General features: G+C 42.5%; 1 protein-coding gene across 1 annotated transcript in view; it reads left to right on the top strand.

Annotated features, from left to right (window-relative positions):
* LOC117532291 (LARGE xylosyl- and glucuronyltransferase 2) overlaps positions 1 to 22,324 on the top strand; it is a 164,466-nt gene that overhangs the window by 119,508 nt on the left and 22,634 nt on the right. The window contains exons 10-12 of the mRNA XM_034195612.1: positions 117 to 272; positions 1,685 to 1,848; positions 6,671 to 6,949. Coding sequence (XP_034051503.1) covers positions 117 to 272; positions 1,685 to 1,848; positions 6,671 to 6,949 — 599 coding nt within the window. The remainder of the gene's footprint in view (positions 1 to 116; positions 273 to 1,684; positions 1,849 to 6,670; positions 6,950 to 22,324) is intronic.

The following is a 22,324-nucleotide window of genomic DNA, read 5'->3' as shown; positions in this document are numbered from 1 at the left end:
TACCATAACCCAGACTTCCAATCTTTCTAGTCGCTCATCTAGCCCAGTGTTGGAGAACTTTGGACATACAATTGAAACTGTATAAAGGCATTACTTTACTTTTCTCTTCTGTGTAGGTAATCCACTGGAACTCTCCAAAGAAGCTTCGTGTGAAGAACAAGCATGTGGAGTTTTTCCGGAACCTCTATCTGACTTTCCTGGAATATGATGCGAACCTCTTGAGACGGGAGTTATTTGGCTGCCCGAGTCAAGCCAGCCCAGAGAGCATCCAGGTTAGACCTGCCCTACATCTGAATACTTAGTATGTACTTAACGTCAATTAGTACATACTACCCAAACAATACGAATAGGGACACAATTCAGATTTACTGCACTGGCTCTGGATGTATATTTGTACAGTGCAACAGCCCCTTGGCTGGCAGTTTCTTCTTCTTTTTTTCTGGGAAGTTCTTCATCTTCGTTCACCACGGTCCAGCGACAAGTTGATGGTCAAGTTGAGTCTGGGAACATAGGCTGGTGCTGCACTTATGTTGCATCCACAATATCAAATCAAATCAGTTTTATTTATATAGCGCCAAATCACAACAAACAGTTGCCCCAAGGCGCCTTATATTGTAAGGCAAGGCCATACAATAATTACGGAAAAACCCCAACGGTCAAAACGACCCCCAGTGAGCAAGCACTTGGCAACAGTGGGAAGGAAAAACTCCCTTTTAACAGGAAGAAACCTCCAGCAGAACCAGGCTCAGGGAGGGGCAGTCTTCTGCTGGGACTGGTTGGGGCTGAGGGAGAGAACCAGGAAAAAGACATACTGTGGAGGGGAGCAGAGATCAATCACTAATGATTAAATGCAGAGTGGTGTATACAGAGCAAAAAGAGAAAGAAACACTCAGTGCATCATGGGAACCCCCCAGCAGTCTAAGTCTATAGCAGCATAACTAAGGGATGGTTCAGGGTCACCTGATCCAGCCCTAACTATAAGCTTTAGCAAAAAGGAAAGTTTTAAGCCTAATCTTAAAAGTAGAGAGGGTGTCTGTCTCCCTGATCTGAATTGGGAGCTGGTTTCACAGGAGAGGAGCCTGAAAGCTGAAGGCTCTGCCTCCCATTCTACTCTTACAAACCCTAGGAACTACAAGTAAGCCTGCAGTCTGAGAGCGAAGCGCTCTATTGGGGTGATATGATCGAAGCATTAATTAATGGTAGGGCTTCCTTGAGCAGCCTGGTAGGAATGGGGTCTAATAGACATGTTGATGGTTTGGAGGAAGTAACTAATGAAAGTAACTCAGACAGAACAATCTGAGAGAAAGAGTCTAACCAAATACCGGCATCACTGAAAGCAGCCAAAGATAACAGTACAATACAGAGACAAGAGAGACAGAGACAATACCACAGAACCACCAGATGAAGTGTGGGCATCCCCTTGATCTTCTCCAGCCGCTGGTGGTTCCTAATATTCGGGCATCTATGTGCTGGATCATGCACATAGAAACAAGCCACGTGGCCAAGCATGTTGAATCTGACACTTCCTCACAGTGCAAGTTGAGAGCTCCAGTAAATATTTAATAATATTACAAATAGAGCATCTACAGTGTGAAAATGTAGTCTGATAGCACAACCCCAAAACCTACGGTGTCTATTTTGAGCTGAATATGAGCTGTCAAATACCTTTTGTCCCTGTCCTCAGCTGCAGGCTGCTCTGGAAGAGCTCGATGAAGATGACCAGTGCTACGACTTCCGACGAGAGCGAGTGACAGTGCACCGCGTACACCTTTACTTCCTGCAGTACGAGTACACGCCCACCGGTGATGACACTGACATCACACTTGTAGCCCAGCTGTCTATGGACAGGTACCTATTCTGATGTCAAATGTGTAACAAATTGCAGATTATTTTCATCTCACTGAAGTTGTATAGAGGTGATACTTCTGGACATTGTGTTTTTGTTTTGTTTTCATGAGGTAGATCAATGTTTTTTTTATGAAAAGTCATAGCAGCTGGCTCACTGCAGACAGATAATTCATATTTTTTCCCTTATGGTTTCATTTATAAACAAAACTAATTCAGAACAGTTTATCAACATTAACCACAACTCTTTTATTTTTACAAACTGAAAATATTGCACTTACTGTATCATTTAAAGTAATGTGCTAATTCTGAAAGTTTGAGCATTTACCAACACACACAGCAAAAGGTATTATGGGATATAAGTCTCCTCTCATCACCTGCCCCTCGTCAAAATCCATAGAACACTGCCATCTATTGGATGGGAGTGTGAATAGCGACCAACTTATTTGTGAATCTCAAATGCAGTTTTGCTCTCAGAATGTCTCAATATTGCTTAAGTGAGCAAAGCAATGAATGCGTGTGATCAGTGATCCACAAATGCTGAATCACACTTCACAAAGAGAATTTTCAGTTTTGCAAATGCTTTTTTTTACAAATGAAAAACATTACATGTTTACAAATACACCTTTATTTGTAAAAACCAACACACAAGTAACAAATCACAAATTTGTGTTTGTGGATCGCAGAATACTTGTGCAAATCAAGGACTATTTGTAGATCACTCTCTGTGCATTTGCAGGTATTAATGAGACAAATTTAACTCCATAAATAAGTGTCTTCACTTAAAAAGTAAAGATTTGCATTTACACGCTGTCTTTAAAGTAGACACACTGTCGATGGCTGCTGCAATGCATTATGGGAGTTCAGGGTTTGGCTCTTTTTTAAATTAATATTGTAGTACATGTTGGTTTAGCAGTGTTGCTGGTGTTATAGATTGTTGTTTTGATAGTTACTTCAAGTAGTGTCGTTAGTTTGGTGAAGAGTTGTGGTCTGACCATGACTGGAAAATGTCTTGCATTTGATCTCTTCTGCCACTGTCTGTGTTGTTGTGTGTGAAAAATAAATTACACTTTTTTTGCAGCAGCAGCCGGTAGCCACCCCGCTCCCTTCTGCTGGGAGAGGGCTGAGCTCCTCACAGCAGCCTGACTGTTGCAAAACACACAACAGACAGGAACTAATGTTTGATTTTAGTGTTTACAGATGTTTTGACCATTGAGCTTTACTCACTTTGCCAGCAAAAAAAAAAAAAAAAAAAAAATGTTAGCGGGATAAAAGTTAGCGGTGCTAAGTTTAGCGGAAGCTAATTGGTTCCACTAATCCACTAATGAAAAAGCTAGCTTTGCTAATTAGTGGTTAGTGCATTAGCAGAACTGTGCCCACCACCAGATGAGTTGAAAATGGTTGGGATGTCCAGTAACAACCCAGGGACCATCAAGACTCAGGTTTCCCATGAACAAAACTTCTCAAACACCAGTGTCACCATCCACAGTGAAGAGAGTTTTGTGTTGCCATGGACTGAGTGAGTACCTACCAAGAAAGAAGCCTCTCCTCCAAAATTAACACCTTCAAGCTAAACTGAAATTTCCAGCTTCCTACATGTGTAAGCCAAATGCCTTCTGAAGAAAAGTTTTATTGTCAGATGAGCTATTTGGGCACAGTGACATGAGGTATGTTTGAAGGAGTAAAGGTGAGACATTCAAACCTAAGAACACTGTACCAACTGTCAAGCAATGGTGGTGGTAACATCATGCTCTGGGGCTGTTCTGCTGCCACTGGTCCTGGTGCACTGCACAAAGTGGATGGAATAATGAAGAAGGTCTACCACCTCCAAATTAGTCACCAAACAGCTAGACAGTTGAACCCAACACACATCAAAACTAGTTGTGGGTTGGATAACATTAAGCTTCTCGACTGGCCTTCCCAACTCCCCCAACCTAAATAATATTGAAAGTTTGATTACTACCTTAAAATGCTGCGTCTGTGGCAGGGAACCAATCAAATTAAATGAAATCTCCCAATTTTTCCAAGAAAAGTGGTCAACCAGAATTATGTCAGAACCTTGTTGATGGCAAAATCCAATATGTTGTTCACATTCTGACACCTAGGTAATGAATCCAAAAGGGGATTACCTGTTTGGGTGAAATACATATAGTGGGGATATTGTGTCCCCCGTGGTCACTATGGTAACCATGAAAGAAGAAGCCCTCAATGGCAGATCATGCGGGGAAGGTAATGACTTGTCATCAAATGGCTGTCAAGCCGGATGAAGGTTGCAGCAGGTCCTCAGACCCTGATCGTTTCCCAGCTGTCAGACCAGATTAAGGATCTGTCAAGGACCAGGTGTTTGTTGGCATGTAACGACTTTCCCACGTGAAACAAACCCACGCACAGGCATCTCTAAATCGACCCTGGGTGTACATTTTCTAAGCTAGGCCCATCTGCCTGGAAATCTATCAGTCTCCCTCACCACCGAGGGATTGGCGTCATGGCTAACAAAAATGTGCAGCTTGCTAAGGGACATTTAACCAAATATAAGTGGTGGTGTATGTATATATTTGAGTCTGTATGGATTCAAGACTATCTTAAATAAATATAAACGTCTGCACCCAATTCTTGTTTTTTAGAGTCATTAATGATGTATGCTATACAAACATTCCATCCTGGAAAAACAACAGTAGTGAGGCAGCATAGCAAAACAGTTGTTCATTTTGTGATAAAAGCATAGAATTTGGCACACATGTTCTAAATTAACTAATGTTTATTTTCAGATATGGAGCCATCCTGGAGCTGACCTCTAATGAGCTACAGGGGTCAATAAAGAATTATACAGGGGTCAAAGATAGGGGTCTAGCTAGTCCAAACTATACCTTTTTGAAATCGTTATGATCAGACAAATAATGTAGTATAGTTTTCAACATGATTGAAGCATTTTTACATTTTGACCTCTACTTAAATTTGCATTGACCCCTAGCTGGCTACAGCTACCACCCTGGGATGGATGAGGCTGCATTCTAAGTGTTGTTTCATCACCTTACGTGGTACTGATTAGGTTAAAATTGATGACTGGCTTATAGACTTACTATTCCATTTATTAATCCTATTAATAAATCAATAATTTGCATCACTTTTTTACAAAAATTGGAGCAACTTTAACTTTTAACCCCTGTACAAACTGAAATTGACCCTTGTCACCGTTGTTGCTGTTGTTTTTAACCCTATAACTCCATAACATTCAGTCATAGTCCAAACTATACCTTTCTTGGAATCTTTATTGTCAGACATAAAGATATTGTAGTATAAGCCGGGCGGAGGCTTCGCGCGTCACGACCGATTCGCTTTGGAAGCGAGACAAAGGAACACCTCCGTTTCGGCGTGTCAGAGGGCAAGTTTGGACATGTCCAGCTCTCCACAATTTCACTGATACTTACTGGACTGGTAAGCATTGAAAGCCGAGATAGACATGTCCAATCTTGTCCTCTGACACGCCGAAATGGAGGTCTTCCTTTGTCTCGCTTCCAAAGTGAATCGGTCGTGACGCGCGAAGCCTCTGCGCGGCTTTCCATGACAAAATCTCTTGTTAAAAGTGAAATCTGCCGGAAAATGGCTGATGTCCAGCTCTTGTGATAACCAGAGAAAGAGCACACGACGGTCTCGTATCCACAGAGCCATCCGTTTAGAAATGGTCTGGTGGCTTGTGCCGCGTCGTCGTAGCTCGGAGCGCGGCGCGCCGAGCGTCCTTAAAGGGGTCCTTAAAGCTGTACTAACAGACCTTATTCTCTGTGAAGCCCGTAAAATTTTCACCGAAAGCCAGATAAATTTTTCGAATGGTTTCCAGGTGCCAGTCTCTAACAGCTTCTGAAAAAATTCTGATAGAAAAAAGTCCTTTTCATTCTGCCATTTCCAGACAATGAAAATCCAACGAGGGGGCGGGACCACTCCTTCCCAAGGTGTGCTCACAGGCGAATTACGTCACCGACAGGCATGGAAAAACTCACGCATGCGCACGAGGGTTCAAGCTTGGCTGACGTAAAAACATATGAATGAAATCCATATAGTTTTTGAAAAAAATAAAAAGGACCGTTACTTTATTGACAGACCTTGTATTTTTCAATACAACTGACACATTTTTCAGTTTTCATTTTGAAAAATGGCATGCCATGGCTGACATAATAAAATTCATCATGGTTCAATTTCCACTTTTAGTTTAAATATCTTTGGCTACATATGTGCCAAATTTGGTGCTTTTATCACAAAATGCACATTTTTCTTGCTCCGCCACTCCACTAGTAAATACCATCTGTTACAATTACTACCTGCACAAGCTTATGCAGGACTACTAATGCTGTCATAAAGCCGTGACATCACTGATGGGTTTCCATGGCTCTCTTGATGTATTCCAAGCTTGTATTGTGTTTCCCTGACATTTCCCATACTTGGACCATGTGATGTGTGCAGTCAACTGTACTCTAACGGTTGCAAAGCTCTAGTCACCATAGCATGCCTGCTGTGTGATGTTTGTACAACTTTGGCTCTTCTAACCATCTTGACACAACCATCTGACCATTGCATTAATGTAAATATGATTGTCATCGCTACGTAATTGCAGTAGACATGCAAACATGTATTGTGCAAAACAGACTTTTAGTGGATAATTTAGGCTTCCAGAGTGGTAAACCTGTATTAATATGTACATTACCGAAGCTTTAGTGAAGTCTGTATTTTCTGTATATCAGCTTTAAAATCAAGCAACATTTTAAAAATCCTCTGCTGCATACTCCCCATTGTACATATTGAATTCCATATGCCCCATTTCTGCTTCCTGCAGGCTGCAGATGCTGGAGGCCATCTGTAAGCACTGGGAAGGACCCATCAGCCTTGCACTCTATATGTCTGATGCTGAGGCTCAGCAGTTTCTGCGTTATGCCCAGGCCTCTGAGGTTCTGAAGAATCGCAAGAATGTGGGGTATCACATTGTCTACAAGGAGGGACAGTTCTACCCGGTCAACCTGGTGAGGAATGTGGCCCTGAAAAATGCCAACACACCATATGTGTTCCTGACCGATGTGGACTTCCTGCCAATGTACGGTCTATACGATTACCTCAGGTGAGACCAGCTGATCTGTGCTTCTTTCATATTTATTTATGGAAATGTGGCATGGCTAGATATGGCTATGGGGTGGTTTGTAGTTTTATACCTTACATTTCACTCTGACCTTCACAATATGCTTAATTTTTGACATTCATTGCACAAATTGCATATCTAAACAATTAAAATCCTTGTTTGTCTTCATTAGTCGAGTACAAATGGATTATCTAGTGGGTTCCTTGGGGAGATTGGTTAACATAGTAGAATTAAATGTCACTGAGGAGATAATGTGTCGAGGAGGTTGACCCAAATCTGCTCCTGGAGGGCACCTGGCCTGCAATTATTTTTCTACTCTCCCTGATCCACCTACAGCTAATTACCTCTGACAAGGTGTGCTTAGCTAATGAGGAGCTCGGAAACATAAAAATTCAGAAAATCAGGTTTGAGTAGAGCAGGTAGAGATTAAAGCATGCAGGGCAGGTGCCCTCCAGGAACAGATTTAGGTTTTGAGGTTCAGAGCTGGACTTGAAACCAAAGGATTTTCGGTTCAACACTCCATCACTCCTGAAAGTCACTGCATGCTTTTGGCCAAGCTCTTTAATTCCAAAGTAGTGTGCTTAATTCCTGGTGTGCTGTTGAACACCTTGCATGGCAGCATCCTGACACCTGTGTGTGTGTGTGTGTGTGTGTGTGTGTGTGTGTGTGTGTGTGTGTGTGTGTGTGTGTGTGTGTGTGTGTGTGTGTGTGTGTGTGTGTGTGTGTGTGTGTGTGTGTGTGTGTGTGTGTGTGTGTGGTTAAATGTGAAGCATCACTGTAAAGTACTTTGAGCTTCTACTTTGACTCCATTTACCTGCCTTGTCATGATATGTCTTTGTTTAAGCCTTATCTTTGTTTATTTTTAAAGGCTTAAAGGCTGTAGAAGCCTTATTTTAAGATCACAATCTCCATTTCTTGAAACTCATCTTTCGTATCTTATTTCAAGATAATTTGTGCTATGAGTTGGATATCATAACAGCAGTGGACTTAAAGAGCTGCTGTCCAACAAAACATCAAGCTAATCATCATTTTATACCTTCATTTAAAATCACACTGCTTTTATGGGCCCGTCACACCATGACGATTTAGCCAGCATATGCCGACGTGTCAAATATACTGCCAATACGCCATTATACGGCAGTTGGTTCTGTAGTAAGTTCACAGTAAGTTCTGTGGTCCTCTGGAACACGTCAAATACATCTACACACGTCAATATGCGTTGGAGATAAGTTTGATATAAGTTATACATAGGTTAAAAGCATGGTACTCATAAGTTTTGGGTACGCTAGACATTATCTCGATGTATTTCGACTCATGAGTAACTTACAAGTAGCGTGTGTCAACAATTGCTTAATATTCCTGAAACTTATGTCCCGCGTATGCAGGACGTATGAGCCACACACTGGCATACGTCGAAAATATTATGCATGCACAAAACTCTTTTGACGACCTCACCGTACTACGACGTATACCAGTGTGCTTTGTCGTGCTCTTAACTTTTACCAAATGTACCCACAACTTATTGGACATACGTCAGCGTATTCGCAAAATTTTTCATTCACTGACATACGCAGACTAAACCATCAAGCTGCGACAGGCCCAAAAACAAAGCAGATGTCTGGTGTGTATTTAAGGAGGGGTTAGGTGGAGGGTAATTTTTGACTTTGGTCATGTTGGTAGGAATCAAAATCTGTCGAATTAAATCACTTCCAAAAATTGTTACTCTACAGAAGATTACATGTGAAGGAAAGTCGTAGTCAGAATGCAGATGTGCCAAAATTATGGGCATCCAAATTAATTAATACTTCCTTTAATGGGGGAGGGGGGCAATTTTGTTGGCCTGGCAGTCTGCCTGACCAGAAACACTGAATAAAACTGATTTACTGCACTGGTAGCCAAATTGTCTTCTTTAAAACTCACACTCTGCCCAACTAACTATTAGGTAGCGGGCTAATGGAAAATACTTTAGCCCTCTGGGGCTGGGGGTTGTGGGTTCATGTCCCACCCTGGGTCATAATTGCTGAGTAGAAATACAGTGAGGATTAGAGGGCTTAGGATGAAAAACAGAATCTTAGGAAGATGTATGTATAGTGGTTCAGGCATGATGTGATTTATATATTCCTTTTGTTCCCTTTGGCACTGTGGTAAAATTTAGTTTTCATAACTTGAATTAAGATTTATTTTCTAATATTCCGTCTCTGTCACTTATTACTTGACTGTAGCAAGTCTGAGCTCCACTAAACTGATTTTAAAGTGGAAGTGACAAGAAATTTATTTTCCCAAACATTCCCCAATTCTGCTCAGGTGTGCAAAACCAAAGACAGACATCCATATTGAGATTTATGGCTCAGTATTGATATGTAATTTGAGTCAGCTCTGTTGATCCAAACAGCAGTGTGGCCCTGATGGAAGAAGTTGCTCTGGTTTAGTGTGAAGCAATGTCACAAAACGACAACAGCATGGAAGAAATGAACCTTCTTTGTAGGATTCTGGCATCAGACAAATGGCACGTAGTGATGAAATAGGACATTTTAAGGGAAAATGGGTTGTATGTTTGTAAAATGCAGCTCCTCCAAGACTGCAAGAGATAGACAAATGTCTGTCAAAGGACAAGAGAAATTTTGTAGCTTTGCATTTGACCTTTTCTTTTGACTTTGACCTCAAATGGACTTGATCGAGAATCTCAGATTAGTTGCTTATATGTCGAAAAAGACGACATATCAACACCAACCCAAAACTAAAATCATTGGCCGTGGGGATGGGCAAAAACATAACCTAGCAAACCTAGGTTATGTTTTTGCCCCTGTTTGCTTGTTTGATTGTCAGTCTGTTTGAACAGCCTTTCATATATTATGATTTTTTTTTTACTGAATATGTCCTAATAGGGAAGAACTGATTCAGTTTTCAAGGTCAAAGTCAGGAAAAATCTCTACCTTTTAATATTGAACAAATTTTCAAGGATAAAGGATGGTATTCTTTATCACCTGACAAAGTTTGATCCAGATTACAGATTTTGTGGCCATTTAAATTTAACATTGAAAACCCCATTTTATGTATAGTTTACATTATATCTTAATCAAACGTGCCACAATCACTCTCATATTTGAAAGTGAGGTGCAGACTGGCACTCACTATCGCTTAAGAAAGTTTGATCTGGATCAGATTTGGATTGTGGCTTTTTTGGACATTTGAATTTAATATTGAAAAGCCCATTTGGTGTACATTTTGCATAATATCTCAATCAAAAGTGCCTCAGTCACTTTCATTTTTCTGTTATGGATTTACCTAGACCACCAAAATTGGATGGAGGTTCCAATTTTATGCCTGTTTGTTTATCTTCCAGTTATCAGTTGGAAACCAAGTGCCAAAAAGCAATGAGAAATTGTGCCGAGATAACAAATGTTCTGTGAAAATTATCTGGGAGAAAAAAAAAAAAAATCAGAAACTGAAAGAGTTGAAAAAACCTGACAACACCAAAAAAAAAAAAAAAAAAATGATTCAAGTGCATGAACTAAACACATTCTCCTGACATTTAATCTATATACTTGTATAATTTATCTTATGAAAAGCCACTTCTAGCAGAACTTTGACCTTGAAAATTTTTTCCAATGTAAAATTTTGTGGAATTGGAAACTAGTGTTGGTGGAGGTTTGTGCTGTGAAAGTGCAGGACTCTAGATTTGAAATATTTTCATAATGGCAGCCATGTTGGTAGCCATTTTGGATTTACATTTTTGTTGGCTCAGTTTCATGAAGGCATTGGTGTTGCTTGTGAGGTAGATCTATAAGCTTTAACAGTCAGAGTCATTAACACATATCCCTGCACAGCTCAGATGGTCAGTCAGGGCACTATGGATGCCTGCAAGAAACAAATCAAATGTGTCACTGACTGTTTAGCATAGCTCTTATTTTCATTTGATTTTTCATGACCTCCATGATGTTTTTTGTTTCAATCTTCCCTGTTAATTTGCTTACTTACTGCAGTATTGTTCAAAACCAATGCATGACCATAAAATTGATCCCAAATATTTTTCAATTATTAATTTTAATAGAAAAAAATGCTTTAATTTGCTAATAGAAGTTTTAATTACAGCACATATGTAGTTCTATTAAGTGTCAGTAATTATAGTCTGCAGGCTTGGGGAGGTTACTTTAATGATCCTCTGCCTGTGGCACAATTGCTTGCATGGTCATCTCAATAATGCACTTTGTTTTTGGTGTTACTCTGGTTTTTCTGTTTCCTGTTTCTTCAGCTCTGTAAAACTTTGTAAAAACATTGTAACTGTTAGTGGCTCAAACCACTGAGTCTGTTCTGCTTTTGAGGTTTCTTCCTCAGCATCATCAGCAAGAGGTTTTCCTTAGGACCCCTTCACACATACTACGTACTAATAGGTACAAATCAAGTCCAATCACGGTGGTACAGCTCGTATGAGTGAACCACAAAAACATTGAGGTGAGTGGCAGGCGTGAATGATCCGCTGCAATGGTTTTGTGCACGCAATGGTGTTGTGCATGACCATGCACGAAACCGTCGCAGTGGGAACACAGTGCAAGCAGTTGGGATGTGGTGCACCACATCGTGCCGCTGATGTGTAGAAAAATAAAAGCCAGCTGTATAATTAGTGAATATCACTGGGTTGATATAAATAATAAATGAAAGGGGACACAATACAGAACCCTGCGGTTAAATAACCCTGATTAAATAAAAAATAAATGCCACTCACGGGATTCAAACCTGCAATTTACAAAAGCTCTGATTACCAGACGGAAACTTTACCACTGTGCTACAATCACTGTCTTATAACAGGAGCATGAAATGGCTAAAATCAACAAGCATATAAGCATATTTTAAAAAAGAGAAAAAAAGCGCTGTGATAACTGACCAAACAGTATTTGTTACAGAGTATTTCTGCTGATACATGACTGAAAGTGGCATATTTGTTGCAAAGTTGGCTTGTCATATAGTCCTGCGGTGCACTGCCTACAGGACACGTGTGTCGGGCTGGGCCCGCGCACGTCTGGCCCAACACGTGTGTCCTGTCACAGACTTGACATTCAGATCACCTGCTGCATGTCCATATGAACTGATGGTCCGTTTCAGCTGGGACAGGTAATGTGCGCACTGTGTGCACTCTCCAGCTCATCGCAAAAGCGATATATGTTTTTATGTATTTCCATGTGAGGACGGCAAGCACACACATGCGCGTCACGGTGAACAGTGCTCTGCAGCTGTGATGTCCAGGACCAGAGATGGCAGCCAGCCACACCCCGTGTCCGTTCAGCGCACAGACCAAGGTGTCACTCTGTGATTAGATGAGAAGCGACTCGCCTGTGGTGGGGGGGTGGGGGGGGGCACGCAAACCACACGCACACCATGTGTTGGGCACCACTGTAGCACACCACATATGTACTTGGCAACTTCACAGTCGTGGGGACACTTAGACAAATTTCACCGCCAGCTCGAAAGTGATCGTCTGCTGACTGTTTTCGTGCTCACAGCATGAATGGCCACACATTTTCTAAGTGCCATTCGAGCGGTGTTAGATGTTCATGTGTATCACCTGGAATCTGACCGCACCTGCCGTGAGTGGGCTCTCACAGGGCACACTTTGTCTTTCAGCCACTGGTATGCGCAAGTAGTTGTAGCAACAGGTGTATGAGGTGTTGGCGGTAGCTCCAATTTCACACATATTGCATATGATTCTTGCTTCATGCACATTTCGGCCACATTCGTACTACGTGTGAAGGGGTTAAAAAGCAACATTTTCATGCAGAAACAATAGCATTAAGAACATTTTATCAACTACTTTAAGTATTTACGCACGTTTCAACCATTTGTGGTTGGCCTGCGTCTGCCTGCATGTGTGTACATTTTGGAGTAGCCTTCGTCTTATACAGACAGTTCGCCATGGCTGATGGAGATCTTAGAATATGAAGACAAACAAAACTTGCTGTGATGACAAATGCAATCTCTCATCTGTTGTCAAGACAAAATCTAACACCTGCAAGTACTGCAGAAATGAGGACAAGGCTGGCTGCGCTCGGTCACCGTGAATGTTTCATTTTGATTTTGTTTAAGGCGTTAGCTTCATTTTTCTTTTGTTCCTTTTGTTTCGGTGATGGGAAACGTGCAGGATCGTTCATCCACCTTTTTTCGCTGATTTTGAATTTTGACATTTTATCCTTCGTCCAGCTATCGCCGTGTGCCGTGCGACCGGGGCATCATACCTTACTCATTTGAAGCACCTTGAGGCAGCTTTGTTGTGATTTGATGCTATATAAATGAAATAATTTGAATTTAAATAAGTTAAGATTGTAAAAATGTCTGTCCAAAAAGTTCATTGGTATAGTGAGAAAATATAATCGAAAGCTGCCGTCAACAAATAGTCATATGATGACTATTATTGCATTATTATGATGATTATTATTGCATTTCCTATCACATATCAAGACAAGGCTTCCATTTGGTATTTATTTTGAAGTGTGGTCTGTGACACACCAGAACACTGTAGGAAAACCTTGGGAAAGAAAATTAATATCTAACATACATTCTGATTAGGGCTGGAATGACGCACTTAATTCACAATACAATTTGTTAAAATTGGATGCAGTTTTGTGTCTCCATGCAGTGCCGAGTATACATACAGATCAGAATGTGCAGCCAACAGAGAGAGCCCCATGGTTGCTCAGTCCAATGCACGTTTCAAACATGTGGTACATCGCAACCTTTAAACACTAAACACAACACTTTCCTCCGTTCTTATTTTCTGCAGTCTCACGCTGCCTCTCCTTTAAGTAAATAATAATCAGTGCTCCATTTGCTCTCTGGGGAAATTTCTTGCAGGCTGCCATTCTTATTTTTTTCTTTTGTCTGGTTGAAATGGAGGTAACCTCACGTAAATGTTCAGATTAGGTCCACAATACATTGTGCTCGCTGCTGAATGAGAGACACACAGCATGTCCACTGCATTTACACCAGCAATTGATTCGGTTAAGTTCTAGACATAACCAAATTATATCATAAAATTAATTGTCATCATGATATTGTGTGTATTGGGGGATGGGGAGGGGGGGTGGTCGTCTCATCTCCTAATTGTGATTTTTTTTTTTTTAATTAGACAAAATTAATGGCGAGACTTGTAAATGCTGTGAGCGAGTCCCACTTGTCAATGATAATGCTCTATTTGATAGATAATTTGTCTGTCTCTGTTTCACAGTACATAGACTTTATGAGCTGTCAAAAGTTCCTGGGCCCATATGCACGAAGCATCCTAAGGCTAAAAATAGCTCCTAGTGACGTTCGTCTAAGAGAAATCTTAGAATTTCTCGAATTCTTAGAATTTCCCTTGGTAAGATCTATTTTGTCCACAAAGCACCTTGGGCCTTAAGAGAGCTCCTAAGGTGCCAAACTGGTAAGAGGAGTGAGGAGGATTTTTAAGAAGCCTAAGAGTATCTTAAGCAGACAAGTTGGTGGAAAAGACACACGACAGTGAGCCAGTAACACAATACTGGCTTGATCTACGTAATTATTTTCTGTTAATTTACTGTCCTAATGTATTTTTAAATTGATTAGGTTGTTGTTATCATATACACACATTAATATTATCATTGTTTTTATTTTATTATTATCTGTAAGTCCCTTCGGCTGCTCCCTTGTTTGCACTCGGGGTCGCCACAGCAAATCCAAGGTGGATCTGCATGTTGAATTGGCACAGGTTTTACGCCGGATGCCCTTCCTGACACAACTCCACATTACATGTAGAAATGTGGCAGGGGTGGGATTTGAACCCGGAGCCTTCTGAACTGAAACCAAGCGCATTAACCACTTGGCCACCACCCAAACTATTATTATTGTTATCAGTATTATTGATATTTTATTATTACTTCTGTTTTGTCATTTGATTTTTAAATGGACAACAATGGGAATAAGTGTTTTTTTCCACTTTCTTGTGTCATGCATGCAATTTTAACATATTTACAATTATACGTATTATGTACTTACATTGAACTTATTTATAAACTCACTCACCCACGCACACTTTTATGTAGATAATTGGCATGTGAATGAGATATGTTCAAACATTTTCAAGCTGTGTAACAATTCATTTTGTTGTGAACTGTGTGGAATGAAAGACAGGAGAGAGCTTGTGTCTTTTTGCCACTAGGAGGCGCTCTGATTTTCAGATTAAACAACACAGGGACGGCATCAAACACGAATCAAATCAAATCAACTTTATTTATAAAGCACTTAAAAAAAACAGCTGCAGCTGAAACAAAGTGCTGTACACAAGGGGACATATAAAAGGTAACAAACCACAAAGTACAAATAAAAAACAAGCCCCCCCCCCCCCCCCCCCCCCCAAAAAAAAAAATTAACTAAAACAAGTAAAATCAGTTAAAACAACCAAAACAGATCAAGATCTCATTCCGGGTTAAAAGCCAGTGCATAAAAGTGGGTTTTAAGATTAGTTTTAAAAACAAAAAGTGAAGAGGCCTGCCTGATGTGGAGCGGTAACTCGTTCCACATCTTTGGAGCCACAACAGAAAAAGTTCGGTCCCCTCTGAGCATACGCTTGCACCTCGGCACCTCCAGGAGGAGCTGATCAGCTGACCGGAGGTGGCGAGCAGGGGCGTAACAATGAAGCAGCTCAGAGAGGTAGGCCATTTAAAGATTTAAAAACAAATAAAAGAATCTTAAAATGAATTTTAAAATGCACAGGCAGCCAGTGGAGGGAGGCCAGGATAGGTGTAATGTGCTCCCTCTTACGTGCACCAGTTAGCAGATGGGCAGCAGCATTCTGAACTAGCTGGAGATGTGCAAGGGAGGACTGGCTAATTCCATAATAAAGTGCATTACAGTAATCCAGCTGAGAGGTAATAAAAGCATGGATTGCTGTTTCAAAGTGCTGATGTGCAAGAAAAGGCTTAACCTTAGCAAGCTGCCTTAAGTGAAAGAAACTTGATCTGACTACTGCACTGATTTGGTGGGAAAGTTTAAAATCGTTGTCCATCTTAAAACCCAAGTTTGTGACAGTAGATTTCGAAAAGGCTGACAAAGGCCCCAGATCGACAGGTGAGGAAGAACAGGATCTGCTAGGGTCAAAAACAATCACCTCCGTTTTCTTTTCATTAAAATTAAGAAAATTCAATGCCATCCAGGCTTTAACATCCTCAAGACAGGACAAAAGGGGCTGAAGAGAAGAGGCATCATTTTTCTTTAGGGGGACATATAGCTGGCTGTCATCAGCATAGCAGTGGAAGCTGATGCCATGCTTTCTGAGAATGGACCCCAGGGGAAGCAAATACAGGGAGAAGAGTAGGGGTCCAAGAATTGAACCCTGTGGGACCCCATATAAAAGTGGAGCGGAGGAGGACTCACAAACCCAGAGGCCAACGCACATAGTCCTACCAGTTAAGTAGGACCTGAACCAGTCCAGGACACTACCACCGATGGCCACAAGCTGCTGCAAACGATTTATCAGTATGTTGTGGTCAACTGTATCAAAAGCAGCAGTCAGGTCAAGCAGGACAACAATGACATGGTTGCCGCTTTCATTTCCCATTAAAATGTCATTAAAAACCTTTAAAAGGGCAGTTTCTGTGCTATGCAACATTTTAAAACCAGACTGAAAAATCTCTGAAATGTTATGTTCATCAAGGTAAGTTAAAAGTTGTGCATAGACAATTTTCTCCAGGATCTTGGAGACAAATGGCAACCTTGTCAATAAAAAAGTGTAGAAAACTGTTACATAAGTCAGTGGATGTTTCCAGACAAACAGGCTGTGGTACATTCAGGACAGAGTCAATTGTTCTGAACAATACACAGGGGTTCTTGTAATTTTCCGTTACAATGTGTGACACATACTCTCTTTTGGACTCTTTGACAGTGCTTTGATAGTGGTCCCAACGGTTCTTTAAAATTACAAATGAAACCTGCAGCTTGTCCTTCTTCCACCTGCATTCAGCTCTGCGACATTCCCGTCTGGCAGCACGGGTTCTCTCATTAAGCCAGGGTTCAGATCTAGACTTAGACCGCGTGGGTTTTAGAGGAGCCACAGAGTCCATTACAGAAAGGCAGGAGGAGTTAAACCGACAGCGCAGCTCCTCTGTATCAGCCGCAGGTGAAACGGGGAGCACACAAGCAGCAGGGAAGGCAACAGAAAAATGTTCGTCAGTGAGGGGGTTAAAAGCCCAACAGAGTCTGACAGATGCGCAGCACTTCTCAGGTACACAAGAGAGTTCAACACTAAAAAAGACTGGTGCATGATCAGAAAAAACAAAGTCACAGATTTCTAACTTTGACACAAGCAGACCATGGGAAAAAACCAAGTGTAATGTATGTCCATGTTGGTGTGTGGGGCCAGACACCCACTGCTTCAAATTAAAAGAGTCCACTAAGTTTAAAAAATCTTCCACCATGGGCTTGTCAGGGCAGCAGACATGGATATTAAAATCGCCAACAAGAAGAAGACGATCATAGTTGGGCATCAGTCCTGCAAGGAAGTTTGAAAACTCATTTATAAACTCCTTGTTGTATTTTAGAGGCCGGTAGATGACGGCGCAGAATACCGGGTCTTTGCGACCAACCTCAAAAACAGTCTGTTCAAAACTGGAGAAGGAAGCAGGACACTGTTTGCAGGTAAAATAACTTTTAAAAACAGTCGATGTTCCTCCACCCCGGCCCAGTGTCCGTGGAGAGTTAAAAAGGAGCAATCGGCCGGTAAAAGTTCCACGAGAGGGCTGCACTCACCAGCTTTCATCCATGTCTCTGTAACGCAAAGGAAATCCAGATCACGGGTATCAAATAAGTCCCTGAGAATAAAACTTTTGTTTGCCAGGGATCTGGTGTTCACAAGGCAACTTCTGGTAGGAACTGGAGCTTGTAGCCCAGCGGACCGCTGAACATGGAGCGGCGTCCTCAGGTTACGGAGATTTCTCCCACGCCGGCGGAGCCGCGGGGACACCGAATTGTGTAACATGAGATTGACGTCATCCACGCCAGCAACAGCTACCAGACAGCTATCAATAGGGTCGAGGAAACGCCAGGGCACCGTAACGGGGGGGGGGGGGGGGGGGGCCACGAACCCTGCGCAGGATGTAATCCACGAGATGAGTGTGCCAGAAGAATCCTTAACTTTACCATCCAGCCGCTGCTTTTACCACGGCGCCGATGACGCCTCCGCCGGGAAGATGGAGCTGGGGCCTGGAGCAGGTGAGATGGTATTTCCGATAGGAGTTGGGGTAGAGGTTTCGATCCATCATGGTTAAAAACACTTAAAACTCCAACATTTTGTTGTAGATCCAAGAGGGACTGGCGATCATATACCAGCAGTGACTCGATTTGTGAAGTGTTAACACTGAGAAACACCAAAAACACACAAAAAAGCGAGAGAAACAGATGGCATGCCGTGCACACTGGCGCCATCTTTTTCACAACATCAACATCTGACTGACTACGAGATGCCATGGCTGAAGCTGATACAACAACAACTGAAACATGATACACTTTTCACTTATGGTGACAACATGGTGACACTTAACTCACTAAACCAATTGATCAACAAAAACACAATAAAGCAACAACACTAACAACATTTTTAAGCTAACATGAGCCACAACAGCAACATTTAAACCTCCAAAACCCAGAACTCCCATAATGCATTGCAGTACAAGAATTTACAGGTTTAGCGACTGGCCCGGCGATCACTCCAATTCAATTTTGCTGAGTATCATCATCATGACATTAAATTATCTTCATGATTACGCATTTCTTAACGCAATTATATGATTGGTTGATTTTACTGTTCATTCATATGTAGGAGCGCAGAATACATTTATTTTTTTTGCTTCCCCTTCCCTTTCAGTGACAACCAATCACAGCTCTTACAGGACCACGTCATACCTAGCAACGGGGTCAACCCCGCCTCCTCACTAAGATAGGAGTTTCAGTCTCCTTCTTGCTCAGACTTGCTCTCAGACACCTCCTGGCTCACGCTTAGGCTAAAGTTCTTTGCCAGGAAATTTTAGGCTAAGTTCGGAGCTCTTTGAGAGGACTTTGAGATGCTTCATGCATACGGGCCCTGAGCTTTTCTAAATAGCATACTCTAGCTAAGCATAGCGTAAGTATGTTGAGACAGAAAATGGCAACTTATACTCTTACGTATTTTAGGAATCATGAGTTTTCTTATTTTAAAGACCGGTTTTCATTTTTATTGTGGTGTATATTGGGTCTTTGATAGGGACACGAAGCTTTATTAACCTAACGACTTAAGATTCTTGATTCAAATCTCTGCACCCATGCACAGACGCACTGATGAATCCGTTCAAACTACTATCCAACCAAATCAACACATCTGTCATACTTGGGCGCAAAGTGGAGAATATTTTCAATATGTTCTGCTTGCGGAATTACAGTGAGTGTGTGTGTGTGTGTGTGTATGTCTGCAGCACCTTTTACACAGGCAGTTCAAAGTGAGATGGTTGTACTGTTACTCTGCCTCGCCGTTCTATATTAAACAAACAAATGGGGAATGGAATGGGGAGGCATTATTGTTAACCAGCCACTGGAGATATTAACACAGTGGATTCAGTGTGTGTGCCGGTGTGTGTATAAAATGGAGAAGCCGGCACAGTGGGTTAGGGGTGTGATATGTGTGATGCTGCAGCAGGAGATTTAGAAGAAATGGTTAGCAGCTAACTGACAGTAACCAATATGCTACTGTCGAAATTGGGGTGACAGCGAGGTCGGCAGTTTCCGACCCCTACGTAAGTGCAAAATGATGAAGAAAAACTACATGTCTCTGTCTACAGTATGATCAAGGTATCTGTAATACATCATGCAAGACAACATATAGCTGTGTCCATGTCACCCTTTTGACTTTGGAATGTCGGAATCCTATCTGAAATCACACACTGGGCACCATTATGCCACTGTTATTTGGTTCAGGGTAAAGAAGCAAACGCGGCATAATGATGGCTTCTTCTTAACAGTGGGACCTCTGTTTAAAAAGTGCTTGTGTGGGTCAGGGAGGTAGAGAGAGAGTGAGAGATGGGAAGACAGAGAGGAGCACACGAATGACTGATCAATAAGTATTGTAATGAAATCTGTTTATGTTGGTGTCAGTTTGATCCCACCCCATGTACTTACGTGTCCATTAGAGTTGTCTCTGTGCTGAAGCAAAATCACTAACTTTGCATTGCATTTTATTCTAGAGAGGAGGAATTTACAGACCTTTTCAGATTGGTAAAAGATTTAATCAATATCTCAGTGTGATGGATTCTTGATGCAGTTCCATACAGATTTCAAGAGTGCTCCACTTGACTCAGAATTGTCTGTACAGGTGTGAAAAATATGTGTTATATGCATATAAGCACACACACATACATATATTTCATCTGAGGCACTCTGATGTGGATTACCAGGATTATCATGGTACTCCAAAGTCATAAAAAAACTCTGATATGCAGCATCGCACAGTAGTTCCTCAGTTTAGACAGGAAAGTTCATTCGACTTCTCCCTGTTTTCATTCTGGGTCACCACAGCAGACCAGAGATGGATCTGCATGTTGATTTTACAGCAGATGCCCTTCCCTACACAACTCCACATTATGTGGAAAATGGGCAGGGTTCGTCTCGAACCGGGAACTTTCTGCCCTGGAAACAGGTGCACTAACCTGTTGGCCACCATTTTGCCTTAATGTCCTCAGTTATACACTTAGTAGTGCAGCAATGAGTCATGGTCATTGTGTTCATGAAGTGCTGTTTTTTTCCAAAGTTCATAGGTTATAGTTCACACATAACACGATTGAAGGCAACTAGTGCACGAAGGAAGAATTGCATGCCATTCGTGAAAAATCGGAGATGCTTCTAACGCCTCGTGCACCTGTCGCTACAACTGTTTGCACACACCAGCGACCGAAAGACAGAGAGTGCCTTGTGAGAGCCCATTCAATCCCTATCGCGGCAGGTGTCGGCCAAATTCCAGTTGACACACACAAACATCTAACACTGCTAGCTGGACACTTAGAAAATGTGTGGCCATTCACGCTGTGAGCCCGAAAATAGTGAGCAGATGACCACTTTCGAGCTAGATGTGAAATCTGTCTAAGTGCCCCCATAACTGTGGCGTTGCAAAGCAACACACGTGGCATGCTAGAGTATCTACTCCCCCCTCAACACGTGTCGTGCATGTGTATTTGCGCATGTGTTGTGGCTTCTCGCTTCCTACCCCCACACAACACATATGGCGTCCGTGTGTTTCATGCCCCTCCTCCGTAACACATGTGACATGCCGGGGGTGGGGGGGGCAAACTTGCATGGTATGCTGATATGTATGTACAGATGGGGACTGGCCAGCCGTGCGGGGCTTTGCTTGAGCTGCTGCCCCCGCGACCCACCACTCACCTCCCCGAGCTCCTCCGGGAGAGGCGTTCCCAAGCCAGCTGCGAGACGTAGTCCCTCCAGCATGTCCTGGGTCTTCCCCGGGGCCTCCTCCTGATGGGACGTGCCCGGAACACCTCTCCAGTGAGATGTCCAGGAAGCATTCAAAAAAGATGCACGAGCCACCTCAGCTGGCTCCTTTCGACGTGGAGGAGCAGCCGCTTGACTCCGAGCTCCTCCTGAGTGACCGAGCTCCTCACCGTATCTCTAAGGGAGCGCTCAGCCACCCTGCAGAGGAAACTCATCTCAGCCGCTTGTACTCGCGATCTTGTTCTTTCGGTCATGAGCCAAATCTCATGACCATAGGTGAGGGTCGGAACGTAGATCAATCGGTAAATCGAGAGCTTTGCCCCCTGCTCAGCTCTCTCTTCACCACAGCGGTCCGATACAGCAACCGCATCACTGCAGATGCTGCACCGATCCGTCTGTCCATCTCATGCTCCATCCGTCCCTCTGTCGTGAAGAGGGCAAAGCACCTTTTTCCGGTCGAGAACCATGGCCTCGGATTTGGAGGTGCTGATTTTCATCCCGGATGTTTCACACTCGGCTGCAAACCGATCCAGTGCATGCTGAAGGTCCTGATTTGACGAAGCCAACAGAACCACATCGTCCGCAAACAGCAGAGACAAGATTCTGTGGTTCCCAGACCCCCTCTACACCCTGACTGCGCCTAGAAATTCTGTCCATAAAGGTAATGAAGAGAACTGGTGACAAAGGGCAGCCCTGGTGGAGGTTGACGTGCACTGGAAACAGGCTTGACTTACTACCGGCAATGCGAACCAAGCTCCTGCTGTGGTCGTACAGGGACCAGATAGCCCTTAACCAAGGACCACGGACCCAATACTCCCGGAGCTCCCCCCACAGGGTGCCTTGAGGGACATGGTCGAACGCCTTCTCCAGAGCCACAAAACACATGTG

This window comes from Thalassophryne amazonica, chromosome 2, assembly GCF_902500255.1.
Source record: "Thalassophryne amazonica chromosome 2, fThaAma1.1, whole genome shotgun sequence".
Taxonomy (NCBI): domain Eukaryota; kingdom Metazoa; phylum Chordata; class Actinopteri; order Batrachoidiformes; family Batrachoididae; genus Thalassophryne; species Thalassophryne amazonica.
This window is presented reverse-complemented; position numbering and strand designations above follow the sequence as displayed.